At 49.0% G+C, this 18,739-nt stretch overlaps 3 protein-coding genes across 7 annotated transcripts; all 3 read right to left on the bottom strand.

Annotated features, from left to right (window-relative positions):
- Window positions 1-53: 53 nt before the first annotated feature.
- On the bottom strand, window positions 54-2,950 carry SPAG8 (sperm associated antigen 8). The gene is made up of 7 exons (XM_045780235.2): window positions 2,195-2,950; window positions 1,399-2,092; window positions 1,102-1,276; window positions 857-902; window positions 658-772; window positions 479-541; window positions 54-371 (listed from the first exon to the last, which is right to left on the bottom strand). Exons 1-7 carry the CDS (start codon window positions 2,230-2,232, stop codon window positions 183-185), a joined length of 1,320 nt encoding a protein of 439 aa, XP_045636191.1. The 5' UTR covers window positions 2,233-2,950; the 3' UTR covers window positions 54-182.
- Window positions 2,951-3,053: 103 nt separating this feature from the next.
- Window positions 3,054-5,179, bottom strand: HINT2 (histidine triad nucleotide binding protein 2). 2 transcript variants are annotated; one of them, XM_087869566.1, is made up of 5 exons: window positions 5,025-5,179; window positions 3,741-3,881; window positions 3,540-3,644; window positions 3,358-3,430; window positions 3,054-3,247 (listed from the first exon to the last, which is right to left on the bottom strand). In XM_087869566.1, exons 1-5 carry the CDS (start codon window positions 5,103-5,105, stop codon window positions 3,234-3,236), a joined length of 414 nt encoding a protein of 137 aa, XP_087725692.1. In that variant the 5' UTR covers window positions 5,106-5,179; the 3' UTR covers window positions 3,054-3,233. The 2 variants fall into 2 exon arrangements, with proteins under 2 accessions (XP_087725692.1, XP_045636192.1); XM_045780236.2 differs by having other exon boundaries at window positions 3,054-3,236.
- Window positions 5,180-6,649: 1,470 nt separating this feature from the next.
- FAM221B (family with sequence similarity 221 member B) lies at window positions 6,650-18,659 on the bottom strand. Of its 4 annotated transcripts, XM_087869565.1 has the most exons (9): window positions 18,629-18,659; window positions 18,329-18,386; window positions 17,196-17,262; window positions 15,661-16,738; window positions 15,369-15,512; window positions 9,793-9,903; window positions 9,559-9,632; window positions 9,129-9,248; window positions 6,650-8,982 (listed from the first exon to the last, which is right to left on the bottom strand). In XM_087869565.1, the coding sequence occupies exons 4-9, from the start codon at window positions 16,736-16,738 to the stop codon at window positions 8,665-8,667; spliced, it is 1,845 nt and encodes a 614-aa protein (XP_087725691.1). In that variant the 5' UTR covers window positions 17,196-17,262; window positions 18,329-18,386; window positions 18,629-18,659; the 3' UTR covers window positions 6,650-8,664. The 4 variants fall into 4 exon arrangements, with proteins under 4 accessions (XP_087725691.1, XP_087725690.1, XP_045636188.2 ...); XM_087869564.1 differs by lacking the exons at window positions 17,196-17,262; window positions 18,629-18,659; XM_045780232.2 differs by lacking the exons at window positions 17,196-17,262; window positions 18,629-18,659 and having other exon boundaries at window positions 8,694-8,982; window positions 9,435-9,632; window positions 18,329-18,461.
- Between the last annotated feature and the right edge of the window lie 80 nt (window positions 18,660-18,739).

Below are 18,739 nucleotides of genomic sequence, written 5' to 3'. Positions count from 1 at the left end.
AAAGGTTATGGAGTGTGAACATGGTAATGCATGGAATCACTGAATTAGCAGTCTCAGGGTGAGAGAGAACCCTTTATGGAAAGCCCCTTCGCCAAGTACAGACAGAATTTACTTCCTTCCCACCTCTCCAGTACAAACGGAAATAGATTCCGTATCCCACATCCCTCTTCCCTCCTCAACCCTTAGATAATAGTTCTATGCATTTCACCACCCTGTTCTCCCTGACAGGCAAGGGAAGATATTTCTCCCAGTTGGTGGGAATAATCCTCAGGTTCATAGGGCAAAGGCTGCCCCAGAGACAAAGGCACTGGGGTTGAGAAACTGCAGTTCTTCCGGAATGGCGTGTCCAGTGTCTTGATGTTACTGACACCCTGGAGGAGGGCCAGGATGAGGACAGATCCTGCTCTGTGCCAAGCCGGTACAGAACAGCCTCCTCCCCTCCTCCTCCTCCTCCCCCACTCCCAACACCCTCACACACCGGTAGCTGTGGTGCCCTCTGTATCCAGAAGGTTTCAGGCTGCTCCTGACGGTAGTCGTGAGGCTGTAAGGGAGAAAACCTGAAAAACTCTTGGTTTGAACCTCCCTCCCTTAACCTCTGCTACTTTCCCACAGCCCATTAGAGCCCAGCTGTACAAGTGGGAGGGGATAACCTCTCACCTTGGTTGGGGCAGGAGGCCCAGCGTGTACCAGCTCCTTTCGGTAGTCATGGTGTGTCACAGACTCGACCTCAGAGTGCTTCCTTGTGGGTTCCTGCTCTGCCTGCACCTCTTTACTATACAGTCCTGGGGGGTGTCAGAGCCATTCTTCCCAGATTTTTGTCTTCCCCCTCCCCTCTACCCTTCCTCCAGTCTCTCACCAGATCTGATGGTGCAGGAACATCTCCAGCATGGCTTCACGCTTTCCTGTGGGAGGGCAGGGAATGGAGAGAGTGGGGGAGTCTGGTTAAGAAGCAGGCCCAGAACAAACAAATGTGAGAAAAGGAAGGAAAATCATGGGGTTTTACCCTTATACCCATTGGACAATCCATAGTCTTACTAGAAATTCCTTCCTCTCTCTTTTCTCTAATGGGCTCATGCTGGCCCATTCTCTCATGCTTCCCACCTCGAATTGGCTGATAGTAGTTTCGTGAGGGCTGGTATGAGTCTTTCTGGGTGGTGCTGAAGGACATGGGTGACTGTAGCTGCAGCGTCAGCAGTCCCTGGTGTCCATGTCGGAAGAAGAAACTCTCAGAGCCATCCTGCATGCTTGGGACTTGATCCAGGTGGTTGGTGGCTCTCTGTGGGCCCCAAGTTGAGTGACCATGATATCCTTTATGGTACCCACCCTCATCATAAACTATTGCCTCCCCCAGGAAATTGGGGGCAGTCTTTAGGAAAAGGGAAGTCAAAACCTTAATACCTCCTCCTCCCAGTTGTAGAGAAGGCAGTGGCCACGTGGCAGTGTTTCATTGAGATCCCTACACTTTCCTTCAGCCTGGGGGGTCTTCCATTGCCCTCGGGCACTAGGTTCTGAGACTTGCAAAAATTTCCAGGGTTGTTTCTGAGGTTCCCGGTGGCAGTAGTGATTCCAGGAGGCATAATTTGGGACTAGCTCTGTCCCAAGGTTTCTGAAGCTTGGGAGATTGTAGGGGCTGAGCTCAGGGTCATGGCCACCGTCTGGACTAGGTCCAGAGTCAGTGGCAGGACCAGTGCCTTGACCAGAGTCACAGCCAGGGCCAGAGCCATGGCCAGGGCCAGAACCGGAGCCAGGAACAGGGCCAGGACTAGAGCTAAGGTCATTTGTAGTACAGGGATCCTGAGTGAAACGGGAAACATGGACGGGCTCAAAGTCAAGTGTCCTATGGCCTGTCTTGTGGGTAAAGCTGGCTCCAGGGCAGGGCTCCCCAGGAAGGCTGTCAGAGGAGCGGTCCATGAGAACGCTCGGCTCAGAGTAGCGCGCTAGGGTCTTCGTAGATAATGCATCGGTTTTGGCGGTGGGGGCCGCAGCAGCTGCAGTAGTTGCAGCTGCCAGGGCCGACCTAGGACGGCCACCCGAAGGAAACTGTTCTGAAGTAGACCTGGGCCCTCCAGCGTCAGGCTGTATGTCCAAAGATCTAAAAGAAAGCGAATGCGTCAAAGTTGTCAAAAGCGCAGCCCTGTAAGACCGCTAACCTTTCTCGTCCCCTTACACCTGCAGCCAAAGCTACGGCTCTCACCGAGACCGCGATCCCTTGGTAGACTCAGGGGTCTCCATCTTCAGGCACCCGCTACCGGGTTGCCATAGAGACGGCAAATAATTGCAGGAGACTGCGCAGAACCAGAGTGGGGCGGAAGTGTTGGGTGGGGGTGGAGGCAAATTCTCTGCGGGGCGGAAGTCTTCAACCTGCCGCGGTCTGGGAAGTTTGCTTTCCTTTCAGACTCCGTTCCGCCTCAGCCCAGGTTTAAAGGTTCCGCTGGCGTAGGGCCCTGCCTTCTACACTTAAGCATGATTCTTTTGAGGCTTTCTAAGGTGGTTCTTTGTGTTGGATACAGGCACAGAACTGGGGTATCAGACTAAAGCATACTTGGTGTGCTTGTGTAGGGGCAACAGTAACTTCCCCTCAGTTCATTCTCAAAGGGAGGGAGTCTTTTAAAAATGTTTAAGGTTGAAAATACATCAAACAACTCAAAAGCAAAATGGTGAGACATGGGGATCAGTCAAAGGGTAGCAGCGTTTTTTGGTGTGATTACTTCTCCTTCAGTAAAAGGCCTTCACACTGACTATCCTCCTCTCAGATCCCCTTAGAACTTGGCTTGGCATCTGAATGAGAGCCAGGACTGAGCCAGTCTCACTCCTGGGTTTCAGTCTCTTCCTACTCACACAGACTTATTGCTACTGCTACTTTTCCAGAAGCTTGATTCAGGTGGACCATTAGTCATGAGGACTCACAGATCTATAAGCAAATGCTTCTTTAACTACAGGATGGGCCTCCTTAATGTCTGTCGCTCAGACCATAGTCAAGAGAGATCACTATGTTTAATCAGTTTTCTTTCCTATTTATGGTATCTTCATATATTTAAGACAGTGATCCAAAATTGAGGGAGAGCAAGTTTATTAGCATCATAGGGTCTCTTTCCCCCCACCCTCCAAGCAGCCGGGTCTGGAGTTCTTGGTCAATTGGTGGGTTCAACCTGGAGGCCACTGGAGCTGTCGGCCCCCAAGCACATGAATGTGCAGATGATACACAGACTGTGCGCCCAGCTTCCCATCATTGATCACTGAAATAGAGCTTGGGGTTAGGAGGTCAGGATCATGGAAAAGGTCAAAGATTAAAGATCATACTGAGGCGTAGGTTTGAGAATTTATCAATGAGGGGCTCAAGGGCCAAAAGTCACTCACCAAGTCGGTATCCATCTCCCAGGCCCTCAGCCTTTGCTGTCCTTTTGGCCACAAGGAGAAGGTGTCCTAGAAGCTACAGGGAAAGGGGAGGGAGACAGGTGGCTTCATTCACAGGGAGCAAAACCTCTAGCCGCATCCAGGGCTTCCCCACCGAAGCTGAACCCTCGCCCTGCTCTTCCCACCTGTTGGTCCTCTTCTTCAGCCTGGCTAATCCGAGGAATGGGCTTCTTAGGAATGACCAGGAAGTGCACAGGAGCTTGAGGGGCCACATCACGGAATACGAGACACTAGGAGTATTGACAGGCCAGAGGCCACCATGTTACTTCAACAGGCTGATGGTATCTCAGAAGTTCCTAAGGGGACGAGTTCTAAGGGAACCCCACCTGCTGGTCCTCATATAGAATGTCAGCTGGGAGGCTTCGATCCAGGATCCGGGAGAAGATAGTTGGGGCTGCTCCCCTAGGAGCTGTCTGCTGGGCCTTGGCCACTTCATTTCCGTCAGTCACACCTGTAGCTCCTCGGACCTGAAGGTGGGTCAGGCATACTCAAGGCAGGGAGCCGACAATACCTCTCCCATACAGTGAGTCGGGGCTGGCAGAAGCTGGGCTCCGTTAGTCATTAACTTCATCCTTCTAAGAACCTATTAGTGGTTCCCATCCAAAAGAAAAGCTCCTCGATTTCAGAGCATCAGCAGCAGAGAGTACAGTCAGATAGTGCTGAGCTTGGTTAGATCAAGGCTGTATTACAATGCAGGATTCAGCAGTGCAATTGATTCCTGTTTGTAATGTGTCTAGTAAATTTAGTTACTGTTCAGAGGAAAGGACATAGGATGAGAACTGGAAACTTAAGTCCCAGTTCCTCTTTTACCACCGAATTACCTTAGATAAATCCCTTCTCTTGGCTTCAAATATAAAATAAAGGGAGTGCTTTGTATCACCTTTGAGACATTTGGAGCTCTTTCCATTTATCCCTATCTTGTTACTAAGTTTCCACTTATTTCCATTGTTGCCCGATCTTTAAGCTATGTTACCCATTTTATTCAGGTTTTCATACAATTGCCTTGTTTGACACAAGCACGTCTAGGTGTCACATCTGACCTCTTACTGTGAATTTTAACTCCAGCCCCTTAAATCTGTGAAGGGAAGAATTAAGTGAACTCAGCTCCCCAGCCCCAGGGGATTGTGGGTAGGGAAGCCCCATTTTCCCAGGGGCTCAGAGAAGTCAGTGCTGTCACACTGTGGGAGAAAGAGTTGGGACGAACCTGACCCCTCTGGCAAGTGGGGAAGATGAGCGGTTAACACGTGCTCAGAAGGCCAGGTGCCTGACAGGGGCAACTGACTGTCTCCGAGAAGACAGACCTCACTTCCTGCAGGGGGCGCTGAGGAGGCTGCCCGGAGGAGGCGTTCGGTCAGCTGGGCTTCAGGTAGGCTTAGAAGGCAGCAGCCAATGCACTGACCCTGTCGCGACCTCGGCGCCCACCAGCCCGCCCTCACCGCACAGCCCCGGAGCTTGCACCTCGGGAGGGGCGGCATTCCCTGCCCGGCTTTGGGGCTCCGCCCCCGCGAGGCCGCAGGGCCGCGCGCGCCTGGGGGAGGAACGCCGACCCCCGGCCCGGTAGGTCGGCAGAGCCCGCGGGAGCCCTCCGTGTGCCCACGGCCGCTTCTCACCTGTGCCCCCCGCGGCCCGGCCACCACCACCGCCCTGCGCGCCACGCGCAGCCCGGCAGCCAGCACCAAGGCTGCCGCCATCTTGCCCTCAGCCGCCGAACCTCTGCCCAGGCCAGTACTCCGGCCCCGCCGCCCGCCCGACGTGGGGCTGCCACGGAGCCGGCGGGCGGCAGCCATTGGCTCCGCCGGCGGCCGCGAGCGAGCCCTACCATCCCATTGGGCGCGCTCCTGGCCCCGCTTGCTGCCCTTTAGCCCAGAGGGTGGCGCCATTCACTCCACTGGCTCCGCCACCACCCCTGAGGTGGAATCTTTTCATCCCATTGGCTTCTTCTGCCAGCTGGAGGGCGAGTGTTCCACTCCATTGGCTTCGACTTCTGGTCAGAGCGAAGGTTCCTTCGCCATTGGGCCACTGGGCCCCCAAGTAGTTTCGCCAAGAGTTTCACTCCATTGGAAGGATTAGGACACCCAGAGGTGGGAATTTCCTCTAATTGGCTCTGCGGCACCACACTGGTGTGGCACCGAGCCCCTAAGGTCGTAGCCCTCTCCCGGCATTGGCCAGGAGGGGGGCGGGTTCTAGGGCGCTCGGCGCTGGCCGGCTCCGGGAACCACCGCAACCCCTGGAGGCCGCGGCCACAGATGGGGGGCGGGGGGCGCCAGGCGGGTGGAGCTGAGGGTGAACTGGGACGTCCTTTCTTTAACTGGTGGAATAGATATACCCAGCTTCTTCCCCACAAGGGCATTTCAACCCCTTGAGCATTTCAGAGATTTTTAACTTACTCATCTAAGGGCAGTTCCTCCTTAGTTTATGTTCTTGTGTACATACTCCAAGATTGAAAATTCTGCGATTTGTTTCCAGGGTATTTTTTTCCTTTTTTTTTTTTTTTCTTTTTTAACGAGGGTGCGGCGGGAGTGTCTTGTCTTTGCCACACGACTAATAAGCAAAGTAATAGGTATCCAGTGTTCTTTCCTAATCAGAAGTGGTGTGTGATACAGTTAGCCGTGCGCCTGGCATTTTCAGTTAGTCAGGTTTGAAGGACAAATGCATCATGGCTAGGTCAGAAGTATATTTCATTTTGCCGGAATATATATTTTTGACAGAAGGAACAGGGGTCACAAAATGCTAATATAGTCACACAGTTAAGTTTTAGTATGACGTTTAACACTTAGGATGAAAGCCACCACCGTCTCTTTAGGATCTTTTTTTTTTTAAGCACATGTCCTTGACATATATAGGTGCTCAATGATTGTGGAATGAATAACATTTGGTGTTTCATTTGCTTTCATAATATGTAATACATATGTATTGCATACATATTCTGCCCCTTACGATTTTCCATATTATTACATAGTCTATGTAAATATACTTTGTAATGTTTGCATTTTATGTATGTATGTATTTAAGATTTATTTATTTGAGAGAGAATGAGCGGTGGGTGGGGCAGAAGGAGAGAGAGCGAGCGCGGGAGAAGCAGACTCCCTGCTGAGCAGGAAGCCCGATGCCATGCGGGGCTCTATCCCAGGACCTGGAGATGGTGACCTGAGCCCAAGGTAGACGCCCAACTGACTAAGCCACCCAGGCACCCTCTATATATTATTTATTTGAATGAGTTTATCACAGTAACCATTCCTTTATTGACTATTGAATTAGTTTTAGTGAATGGTCATTAGGGCTCTAATTGCATATCACCGTCAAGAACAGCTCTTTACTTCCAAAGATAGTAACAAGCTTTGCTATACCCATATTATTGTTAGAAAGTCCTTTTTTCCTCGACAGGGGAGATATGTGACCCTGTGATTTCCCCTAGGAGTTCTAACAGTCCAGATTGCATCCCTTCCTTTGGAAGTATAGACAGCTTCCCCAAATGTGGGGAAATGTAGACTGGCCTTTTCTGTGCCCTAGAGGATACATGTAGTTCTTTGTGGTGCCTCTGAGACCGCAGCAACCCACAGAACTGCTCTGGAGAAGCTCAAGAGATAAGAGGAGCTGCGATCTAGGAAGAGGAAGGAAACCAGCCAACCATGGTAGACGACGACAAAGCACTTTGAAACTGTTTTTTTTCTGTGGGTTTTCAGGGAGAGCAGGTAGTACAGAGATTATTCTTTTATAGAGTCAGAAACTGAGGCCCAGAGAGTGACTTGCCTAGGATCACAGAGCCCATTAGTGCCAGAATTTCCTACTCCTCATAAAAATAACTATGATTCACTGATTTTGGCCCCTTGCCCACAGTTCTTTTTTTTTTTTTTAAAGATTTTATTTATTTATTTAACACAGATAGAGACAGCCAGCGAGAGAGGGAACACAGTAGGGGGAGTGGGAGAGGAAGAAGCAGGCTCCTAGCGGAGGAGCCTGATGTGGGGCTCAATCCCAGAACACCGGGATCACGCCCTGAGCCGAAGGCAGACGCTTAACCGCTGTGCCACCCAGGCGTCCCCCTTGTCCACAGTTCTTTACTCCACATTCTTGTGATCCTTGGCAGCTGCCCTCATCTGAGAGCTGCAGCTCTCTGTAGGTTCTGACCACTGTCTCCAGTACTGATCCCCACCACTACATCGGCTACTGGACCTCATTAGAGACTTCTGTTCCTTTGACTGTTTTTTGTTGTTGTTGTTTGTTTGTTTATTTTTGTTTTTTTGCAATTTGTCAGTTGCTTCCTGGCTTTACTTTCTTTCCTTTTGTATGGTCAGCTCTCTCCACATTCTCAAGCCTTCTTTTTGCTTTATTTTCCTGACATTCTCCTCCCGGACACTCTCCCATCATCAACCATCAGTCTAACTATTGTGTTTCTCTTCCTGTTTAGGTTCCTGCCTCCAGTTGTACCTGAATCTTCAACTACCCACCGATTAGGTTTTTCTGTGATTCCCCACATTAGCCTTCCCAAACCTTCTCCTCTCTCTTCCTGTCTCCTACTCCCGACTCTTACCCCTTTCCTTCACAAGCAGCAGCTGACCTTGTCTCCTGCTTCACAGGGGAACTTCCACAAGATCCTGCCTCCTGCAGCTCAGTGAAGTCCCATCATTTTCTTTCTTCCTTCCTCTTGGTCTTAGGAGGTGGTGTTTCTCCTGTCCAGAGCAAATCCCTTCACCTCTGCTCTGACCTCATTCCCTCCCTCCATCTCTGGGATCTTGTCTTACCAAGCATCTCTCTCTCTCTTCTGCATCCTTCAAGATCTTTTTCTCTACTGTTTCCTCCCCCTTTTCCCTCCTAAAAAATGCTTCCTTTCCTCCACAACTCTGTCTTGATATCGTCTGACTTCTCTCCTGCTCTTTTCCTCCAAGCGTCCTAAAGAAACTCTTTCAAACTTACTGCTGTTTGGTTTCTGCCTCTACTGCACCACTGAAACTACATTATCTGAAGTGCCCAAAGACCTAATTATAAAATCCAATGGGCATTTTTCAGTCTTTATTACTGGCGTCCCCAACTGCATCTAACATCAGTGTTCACTCTATCTTCCAGAAACCCCCTCCCTCCTTGGCTTCCTTGAAGCCACTCTGTCCTGCTGATGCCAGAGCTAGCATCTTGAAATGTGGGTTTGGTGGAGGCAGGTGACTTGATCCAGCCTGTCTCATGTGTGGTGCTCTCTTTTTGCCCCCATTAGATGCCAACTCTAAGGTCCTAGGGTGTCTGTCCCTGGGCTGGGATCTATCTGCCCCATACAGAACCAGGCCAGATTTCAGTGGCTTCCCTTTTATTGCTGATTTGAGCCAGGTTCAAAGAGGCCTGCGCCAGGTGTTGACAGTGTCTGTCCCTGGAGGAGGGAAAAGCAGAGGTGAAAGGGTCAGGTATAGGCGTCAGACATAGGGTCAGGCCAGAGGCTTTGTGGGCCAGGAGGCCCAGGGGGTCTGGGGTGGGAGCCAGGACAGCCAGAGGGCCCCTGCTTCTGTAGAGCCTCAGAGTCAGAGTTGCTGACGATGGCTTCTCGGAGGGTAGGCATCTCTGCAAAAGGCACATAGTCTGCTCCTGGGGTGGAAACCAGTGCAAGTATGGGGTGCAGTGGGTGAGAGGGTGAGGTAGTCCTGGATGGGATGGTTGAGGGTGGGAATACCTTCCTGCCCGGCCTTCTGACTATGACACCCCCACCCCTCCGTTCTAGGCGGCCCCCTCACCATGAGGCCTCCCTCCTCGTCGCCGGGTCTCCTCAGTCTCAAAGAAAGTCTCGTGTTCCTCCCAGCGCCGGTCACAGGCCGCACAGAGGAAATTAGACTCAAAGCAGTTGCAGCAACAGCCTAGGGCAAGGAGGAAGCCAAGACAAGTATAGGGAATTGGGGCTTCCCCATGGGCTGACGACTTTCTCATCTCTTCCATACCAACCACAAACCTGATTTTCTTCTACCAATCCCCCTATCCTTATCTCCAAACTATTTGCATTGTACCCATGCCCACCCCTGTACTCCCCTCACCCTAGAAATTACCTTTCACCCTGCAGGGATGGGACCCAGTAGCTGCATGGTCTTCATGGCTGTGTTTGCACCTACATTGGGCCCTCCAGGCCTTGGGGTCAAAGGTAGCTCGTCTTTTGAGCCAGAACTCACCCACCTCCTCTGGGCGTGATGGGATAAAGCAGAACATGAGGCAGCGGCACTGGCCCACATTGCAGGGCACGGATATGTCTATGGGAATGGGGACGGATGGTAGGATTAGACTGGCACCTAACAGGGCCTGGCCTTCCTGTGTCAACCCCCTCCCCCATACCAGCACCCACACTTTCTCTCATATGGCCAGAGTATAATTATTCCTACCCCCTCACAGGGGCTGGTCAGTTCTCCCTACCTGAGATGATCTGGTGCTCTTTCAACAAGTGTCCACAAAAGCATTTAGACTCATCTCCAATCCGGAAACAGTCCCATAGATAATGCGGGCAGCGCCAGCCAATGTAGAGACCTGAGTGTGGAGGGATTAACAAGGAAAAGTGAGAAGGAAAAATAGCCTAAGGCTCTTGCCCAAGGCGTTCTCACCTCTCCCCCTAGGAGTATTCACCTCCACCCATGAGTTCTCATCCCCACCCCTTTAGACTCCCCCCCCAACTCCCGCCAGGTTTTCTCAGTGTTCTACAAGTTTCAGTTCCTTTCCCACCCCAGGATCCACTCTGTCTCTGTTAGCCTGTCAGAAATGACTGAAGACAGTCTTCAAGATTATAAATGAAAAATTTTTTGAAGATGAACACGAATCTTGCCAAGTTCTCTGTGACTGTGAAGATTCCCATTTCCTCCCCTTCCCACATTAGAGCCCAACTTTGTTTTGTTTTCTTGAAGTGTCTAAGGTGAGGGAAGGGAAGGTGATTGGCCAGGTGTAGAAGAGATGGCGAGGACTGGTGCCTAAGAAGCAAGGTTGTTGAAGGGACCAGAGGCGGAAGAGGAGGAGGTTGGTGAGACCAGGAGGAGGGCTTTCATCACTTTTCAAGGTTTGCACCTTCCTATTTCCTTTCTGTGTTCCTGGTGTTACTAAACTAATGCTATCTATGAACTTGAGAAGGACTGCCCATGGTTCCGTAAGAATCAGGAGAAAGAGGTAGGCCAGAAGTCATGAGTGGTGAAGATCAAGAAATCGAAGCTTGTGAGGCTTGTGAGGCTAAGAAGTATCCCTGAGACCAGGCACCAGTGAGATGCCACAACCCTTGAGAACCTGGGATCTCATCAGTGGGATCTGAAACTGGCTTCATGGTCAGCCTTACTACAAGGCAAGGATGGAGCCATGTAAATGTGGGAGGAGAACCAGAGAGCACATCCCACTCAGATTTTCTCACCCTTCAGGAGACCTGAGAGTACTCCAACTTCTAGGCAAGAATCCCGGATGGGTCCTCATGGAGTGGGACCTTCAGCCATAGGACCCATTCCCGTTTAAAGGCTACAATGAAGTGTCACCTCCACCAAAAAGTTGTCCATGAACTTCTGTCTGTCTAGGGGCCCCTTCTCTTTCTTTGACTCCTTGTGCTACTCCTATCACAGTACAATGCATCAGAATGGACTTTTCACTTGTGTTCTTCTTAAACTTTAAGTTCCTCCAAGGAAGGGTCTGTCTTTTCACCTCTATCTCTAGTCCTCGCTTAGGGCCTGGCCCCAAATAGGTGCCCAGAGAGCACAGACTCCTTGACTGACTAAATGAAGGAGGCAATTCCTCAGGAGGGAAGAGAGACCCAGTACTCCAGGCATAGCCCTGGAGTTAGTGTCCTCTGGCCTTTGACTCTGGCCAGGGCCACCATTCACAATTCTGTGCCTAATTGTCAGTCTAGGTTTTCTTGCCTTACCCATGGTCTTTCAGGGTCTAAAGCCTGTCCAGATGTGGCTTTTGGCTTTGCTACTTCTGTCTTGATACTGACAGCCTGTAGTGCCAGTGCCCCATTACACCAGTGAGTCTTGGTCAAAGGGGCAGGGTATAGGCAGAGTCACAATGGAGGTGAGTGGGGGCCAGGATTCCACTAGAGGAATTCTGAACTCTGTCCAGAGCAGCAGGACAGGCTGAGCAGATGAGGTGTGGAGGTGAATGAGGGTCAGTGTCCATAGATGAAGGTCCCGCCTGAGGGCCTGGGAGAGTCAAGTCCAAGCACTGATACGGGAGTCAGTGTCCAATTCTCAGATGAAGATGAAAGTTTAAACAGAGACTAGTAACTATACCTCGGACTCCATTATAGGTGTCAGTGCTCTTAAAGTGGGACAATTGACATCAGGCCATGTAGTCCAGAGTGGGACCCTCTTCTCTGCTCTGATTCCAAACACTCTTCCTGTTATAAGAGGACAAGAACCGGCAGGGGGAGGAGACATCATCTGGGATGCCATTTTGATTCTGTATAAGGTGATTCTACAGAGTTTCGCCTTAAGAATCTTTGCCCCAAGCATTTTCACTCCAAACACTTTCACTGCATTAGTTGGCCATAGGCAATTTTGCCACAAAAGATAAAATTATGAAAAATAAAAGGACACTCATTAAAAAGGACGTAAGGGGGGCACCTGGGTGGCTCAGTCGTTAAGCTTCTGCCTTCGGCTCAGGGCGTGATCCCGGCATTATGGGATCGAGCCCCACATCAGGCTCCTCTGCTGGAAGCCTGCTTTTTCCTCTCCCACTCCCCCTGCTTGTGTTCCCTCTCTCTCTGTCAAATAAATAAATGAAATCTTAAAAAAAAAAAAAAAGACGTAAGGAAAAATGGAAAATGAATATCAAAATTTAAAACGGCTTTATGGCAAAATGCAAAATATTTGAATTTTAAATGAATTTATTTATTTATTTATTTATTTATTTATTAAGATTTTATTTATTTATTTGATAGAGACAGCCAGCGAGAGAGGGAACACAAGCAGGGGGAGTGGGAGAGGAAGAAGCAGGCTCCTAGCGGAGGAGCCTGATGTGGGGCTCGATCCCAGAACGTCGGGATCACGCCCTGAGGCGAAGGCAGACGCTTAACGACTACGCTACCCAGGCGCCCCAAATTTTAAATGAATTTAAAATGTATAGAATAGATTCATGGCAATACTGTGCGAGTAACTGATTTTATTTTGTGGATTGTACCTAAGCACTTGTCTTCAAAGTCTTTCATTCATAGTATTAATACGTTTTTGGTTTTTGTTTTTGTTTTGTTTTGCTTGTTGATTCATCTCCTTGTGTGGTATCACACTTTTTCTTTTTTTGCTAAAATTTCTTCCTTCATTAAGAGAGGTATCAGTTCCAAATACTCAGATACATATTTGTAACTGAGCTTTGTATTGCGTTGTGAAAGCTTTCTACACTGCTGTTCGTTCTTGGCGATTGTCACATGTCCATCGATAGACATTCCAGAATTGTATGGGAAGCTGTGTGGGTTCAAAACTCTGTGTCACTGTGTAGACAACTATGAAGGCTAAGATTTATATAATATAAAAATGGGAGTACTGTGTCAATGGAGAAATGAAACCAAACTGTCAACCAGTTGATGAAACCAACAAACTGTCAACCCAAACTATCAATTAGTAATTTTTTTAATCATTTATGACAAATTGCCTTATGGTCAATTAATTTTGTGGGGCACTATTTGTGGCAAAGGTGTCTATGGCACAGATGCTTACTCTGAAAATACCAGACAGGGTACAACACAGTCGTTTCCATGGTCATATAATCACATTTGCATGATAACATCTCTTTTTCTTAGAACATCTCCATACAACATACAGCTATCTTTACATGAAGGATGTCTCCAGTCCAGACCTCCCTCCTGAGCTTCAGACCCATATAGCCAGCTGTCTCCAGACTCTTTTACCAGCATGTTCCACCAGCACTTAAAATGTGGTATAGCCAATTATTCCTTTCAGACCTGGCCAGCATCCTTTGTCCTCTGTTCTTCCAACACATACCTGTCATGCATCTACTCTGTTTTAGGCATTCATTAATGGCACCATCATCCAATCAGTCTCTAAACCAAAAACCTAGAGGTCATTCCAGGCATGTCCTTCTCTCTTATCCTATACATCCAAAGATCCAAAGGTCAGTTTTACCTTTTTAACATTTCTTGAACGTTCTATTTTCTCCACCTCCACCCATCTACTTCTTACCTGGATTATTACCAGTGCCCAATGTAGTCTTCCTATGTCCAGTCTTTCTCCAGTCTACGCTACTGCCAAAGCAGTCTTTCAAAAACACAAATTTGTTCATGTTATTGTCCCATTTAAAATATTTTAGTGACTCTCAGCTGCCCTTAGGTTAGAATCCCAACTCTTGAGTTTTGTACAGAAATGCCTATACAGTTCTGCCCTTCCAGAGCTGAGCTCTGTCCAACATTTCTTGCAGTTTCCTACTGGTGCCTTGCCCTGTCATATCTCGCCCTATCCCAGTTTTTACCTGGCCACCTCTTTTTACTTATCTTACATATTTCAGCTGAGAAGTCTTATTCCCCGAGCCCCCAGGATTGGGTGCCCCCCCCTTTTTTTTTTGCTTGTGTGGCACTGTGGGCTGACCTCAATGATAGCAATTATTAGAATGAATTATAATTATCCTTTTACTTATTGGTGTCTCTCATTAGAGTATAAATTATTTGAGGGATTTTGTTTTTGACATCCCACCAGCCACTGCCTCCACGTCTAGCTCAATACCTGGCACATAGTTGGTGCTCAGTAAATGCTGAATAAATAAAAGAAAAGCTTACACCTGATCCTTCTCTACACAGCACACATACTAGTTCTCTAGGAACTCAAGATCCCCAATATTAGGAGGGAACCCTAAATACCTTTTTCAGGATTGAACACTTAAATTACTATATAAAACTGCCCATTTAAACAGGAAAATGAAGAAGTTCCATGTGCAGAAGTATAGCGGCCTTGAAGAGTGGGGAGGAGGCAGGAGGTTCTGAGATGGAGAATCAGGGACTGAGTGACAGAAGATGTTAAAATAAGCAAACGAAGCCATTTCAATGCCTGAATTGAGACTGAGAAACAAATGAGATCAACGTGACTTTCTTGGCCAGGGGTGGAGGGGGAAGGGTCCCAGCATGAGAATGAGGAAAGTAAATTGCATGGAGGAGGGAGAAGGACATAGGATTGCCAATTGTCTTTATATCTTAGGCCCATCTAGTTTCAACATAACTCTCTTCCTATCATAAGGGGAAAGGAAGTATGAAAGACAAAAATAAATGCACTGATATCTATTGAGTTCAGTCTAGGAGCCCCAGAATCTGCAGAGCAGGTCAGGATGGTCTTCCTTCTGAAGGTATTCGCTATAGACACGAAGTTCCGCAACACAGGTACACACGCTCACACACCGGAGGGCATGTGTTTACGCAGTACATCTGCACACCCTTTACATGCAGGCTTAGATAAGCACAGCATGCCACTAATGGGGCTGGCAAGAGTACTAATTCTGGACTGAGATTTGGAATCAATAGGGCTTGAAGATATGACTCTCCTCTTTGGTGAAGAGACTCACAGCTTTTGGGTACCCAGATGATAATGGGTCTGGCATGCAGGGTGACAACCTTTTAATGGAATTCCACCAAGGGGACCAAGGTCTTTTGCTATGTCAGAGCCACAAGTCTCCTGGACTGTCTAGGGTCCTGGGCCATCTCTGCCTTAAGGTCGGTTTGGTGCAGGCTCTCAGAGACCTAGATGTGGGGCTGGCCTATAGCCCTTTTTCTTCTTTTTTTCTTTTAACCATTTTAGTTTAGCTGCCTATCCCTACCTGGGCTTTATATGAATATCCCCACTTTTTTTCTGTACCCATGCCATCCACTTTGGCCCACCTGTCTTCTCCCCTCCTAGATTACAGGCAGTTAGCATTGCCATTTCCACAAGGGACAGTGATCCATTGATCAGGGCAGGTTCCCTGATCCATTTGGATTGGACGATGGCCATGGGCCTGTCACAGGCTTCTGAAGGGCTTTCTGGGCTCACCTGTCTGGATGGCATTCAGGGCTGCATTCTTCTCCCATTGGAAAAGATAATTCGCCGGAGCACCAAACTTCTCTCTGGGCATTGCCTTGGCCACTTCCACCAGCTCTGCTTGCTTAGTGGGGACCACTGGGTGGACTCTGTAATCTGGGAAGGGAGAAGCTGAGTAACCACTGGGAAGTGAGGAGGCCCTAAAACTAACAGAAGGGGCCAGGTTAAAAAGTAACCCAATCCCCTCCTCCTGGGGCAGGTATAAGACAGTGATGAGAATGGGGAAAAGTGCAGGCACAATTACGGCTAACTCCTTTCTTCCCCTTCTTCTTGCCCAGCTGTTGTCCAGGCTGAGCTGTGTGTGCGGTGCTGTCAGTGGCATCCACCCGCTCCTTGTCCTCTCCTTCCTCTTCTGTTTCCTTTGCAGATGTGTCCAGGTGAACTGGGGCTGAAGGGCTTGAAAGGGAGTGCTTTTGAAGGATCTCAGACTCAGAGATCTGGATGGACCTCCTTGTCCACGAGACCTCGGTGGGAGAATACTTAGAGAGGTCTTCCTTTGGAATATCAGAGGAAGATACAGTGACATGGTCTTGTGATGAGGTATGAAAAGAAAGGTGTTTCTCTGGGACCTTAAAGATGTCAGTCTCCAACAGGGTTTCAGGGATAGGGGTTTCCAAAGGGATCTCAGAGTATCCTACAGGGGTCCCAGAGATGGAGGGCTCCAAAAGGTTTTCAGAGGTGTAGGTCTCTAAAGGAGCCTGGGAAGTGGATGGAACAATATGAGATTCAGAGGTGTGGGTCTCTAAAGGGGTCTCAGAGATGGAAGGTTCCAAAGGGGTTTCAGAGGTGTGGGCCTCTAAAGGGGTCTCAGAGATGGAAGGTTCCAAAGGGGTTTCAGAGGTGTGAGCCTCTAAAGGGGTGTCAGACATGGAAGATTTCAAAGAGGTTTCAGAGGTGTGGGTCTCTAAAGGGGCCTCGGGAGCAGGTAGCACCATATGAGATTCAGAGATGTGGGTCTCTAAAAGGGTCTCAGAGATGGAAGGTTGCAAAGGGGTTTCAGAGGTGCGAGCCTCTAAAGGGGTCTCAGACATAGAAGGTTCCAAAGAGGTTTCAGAGGCGTGGGTCTCTAAAGGGGCCTCGGAAGCAGGTAGCACCATATGAGATTCAGAGGTGTGGGCCTCTAAGGGAGTCTCAGAGATGGAAGGCTCCAAAAGGGTTTCAGAGGTAAGGGGCTCTAAAGGGGTCTCAGAAATGGAGGGCTTAAAGGGTGTTTCAGGGATAGGGGGCTCCTGTGAGTCCTCGGCAGAGGGGTCCTTTGAAGAGGGGTGCTCCTCCGTATCCATGGTGGTATGAGGCTCTTCTGTGACCTTGTCTGCTTCCATCTAGTGGTAGAATAGGGTATAGGCTTCATTAGGTTGGGACTGGGGTTATGGAATTAGGATAAGGTTTTCAGTGCACCTGAGATACAAGGGGAAAGCAAGATGAACTTTGGATCGGGGTATGGTACCAGGAGGTTCACCTGTGTGCCGAGACCCCATGTGACACGCGGCTACAGATTGTTAGAGAGCTGGAACTTAAAGATAGAAAGACTGAAGCAGTCAGAATCCCATCAGTAGATGGTAGCAGAGGACTGTGACCCAGGAGGGAGCCTGAACATAGCAACTTGGCTAGTTCAAGAGCAGGGTCCTGGGCCTTAGGACCATAGAGGTCAGGCAGTGGAGTTCTAGGGACTGGGATACCAAGCCAAAGTGGGGGTTTGCTCCTAAGAGTGCAGGACAATGCCACGATGTATTAGGCAGGGCCCTCACCACAGTCTGGTTTTGTCTAGGGACTACATACCCGCTCCCTTGATGATGTCACTCATGTTCAAGGCTTCAGTTGCTTCCAGCTGGTATGCAGATGATTCCTAAGTCCATATTTCCAGCTCAGACCTCTTTAGATTCCTGTACTTAACATTCATACCCAACTGCTTGCTGGGCATTGCTAAATGGATGTCCCACAGGGCATGGAAGTTAAACTCTGGAAATTATTTTGGTCTTACCCTTTCCCCTCAAACCTCATCTTCAAATAGGCACCAAGGACTATATTTCCTATCTTCTAAATAATCCCAAAATCCATTCTCTTTCTTTTCCCTCTAATTTCGTTCAAGTTTTCATCATTTTCTACCTGGATTATGTATAACTTCACCCCTCTGCCTCCTCCAGCATGTTAATCCACTTAGCCATTCTTTCATTGATTTATGTAATTTATACTTTTATAAACAACCCAATCTTACACTTTCACCCAGGCACTGTGCTAAGCACTAGACTCAGTTGAAAGAATCTGGGAAGGAGACCAGGTTAACCAAAATGACCATACAGATGAGTTGGTATTGTACTGGGGTAAGGTCAGGATGCTGTGGAGTGGGGTGACAAATTTGTCTTGGATGGATGTCCAGAAGAAGTCAGTCCTCCTTAATGACTCAATGGAGATCTTTCTAAAAATGTAAACCTAACAACGGCATGTCTTTGCTTAAAAACACTCAATTGTCTCAGCCTTAGGATTAAGTCTAAATTTCTTGGCCCTAACATTCAAGGCTTGTCATTATTTGCGACAGTGCCTAAGAATTCCAGCCTTAACCTTCTGTGCTCCCCACTTTACCCCATGCTCCAGAGATCTAAACACATCACTTAACATTCATTAGCGTCTTTCCAAAGGGGAAGTTTGGGACAAGAAGTAGGGAGAGAGGTAGGATGATAGGAATCTGACCAGACATTCAGCAAGAGGAAAATGGTACTCGAAGGTGGAGAACCAGACGATGGGAGAAGAAGGAGAAAAAGAAGGGGAAGAGGGAACTGGGCGGAGAAAAGTGGAGTGTAAGGATGAAAAGTAGAGAATAGGAAGGGGTTGGACTGAGGTGGGAAGGGGCAGAAGGTGTTAGGAGGGTAATGGGATGAGTGTTTGGAGGAGGAGCCTTTGGAGAAACCACATACCTCTGGGCTTTGGCTTGGCTGTTACAAGTCCTTCCTTAGGTCACGATCTCCTCTGAAGCTGAGAAGAGGAATTGTTAGCGAGGATGGGAGGCTCTTGGATGAGACCCGCCTTGCAGTTGCTATGTAATAAGAGGCCTTGCCTTCAAGTTTACCACTTGGGGAGGGAAATTGGACGCAAAGGAACTCTGGCCAGATCTGGGGGAGGGAGGGAGGGGGAGGGACGAGGGGTTCCGGGGCCGATGAGGGAGGAGCTTGACTGAGACCTCTGGAACCCGGGCCGGGAGAGGAGGGATCCGTTACCAGGGCAACCGGAACGCCCAGGAATCTCCGTGGCAACAGCACTGGTCTCCAGAGGAGGCCGCACTGAACCCAGACGGGACGAGCCTAGAGGGCTCACTTCTTTTAAAGGGT

This window comes from Ursus americanus, chromosome 18, assembly GCF_024610735.1.
Source record: "Ursus americanus isolate L20-20 chromosome 18, mUrsAme1.1.p, whole genome shotgun sequence".
NCBI classification, from domain to species: Eukaryota; Metazoa; Chordata; class Mammalia; order Carnivora; family Ursidae; genus Ursus; species Ursus americanus.
The sequence above is the reverse complement of the archived record's forward strand: the minus strand, read 5'-3'. Positions and strand labels throughout refer to the sequence as shown.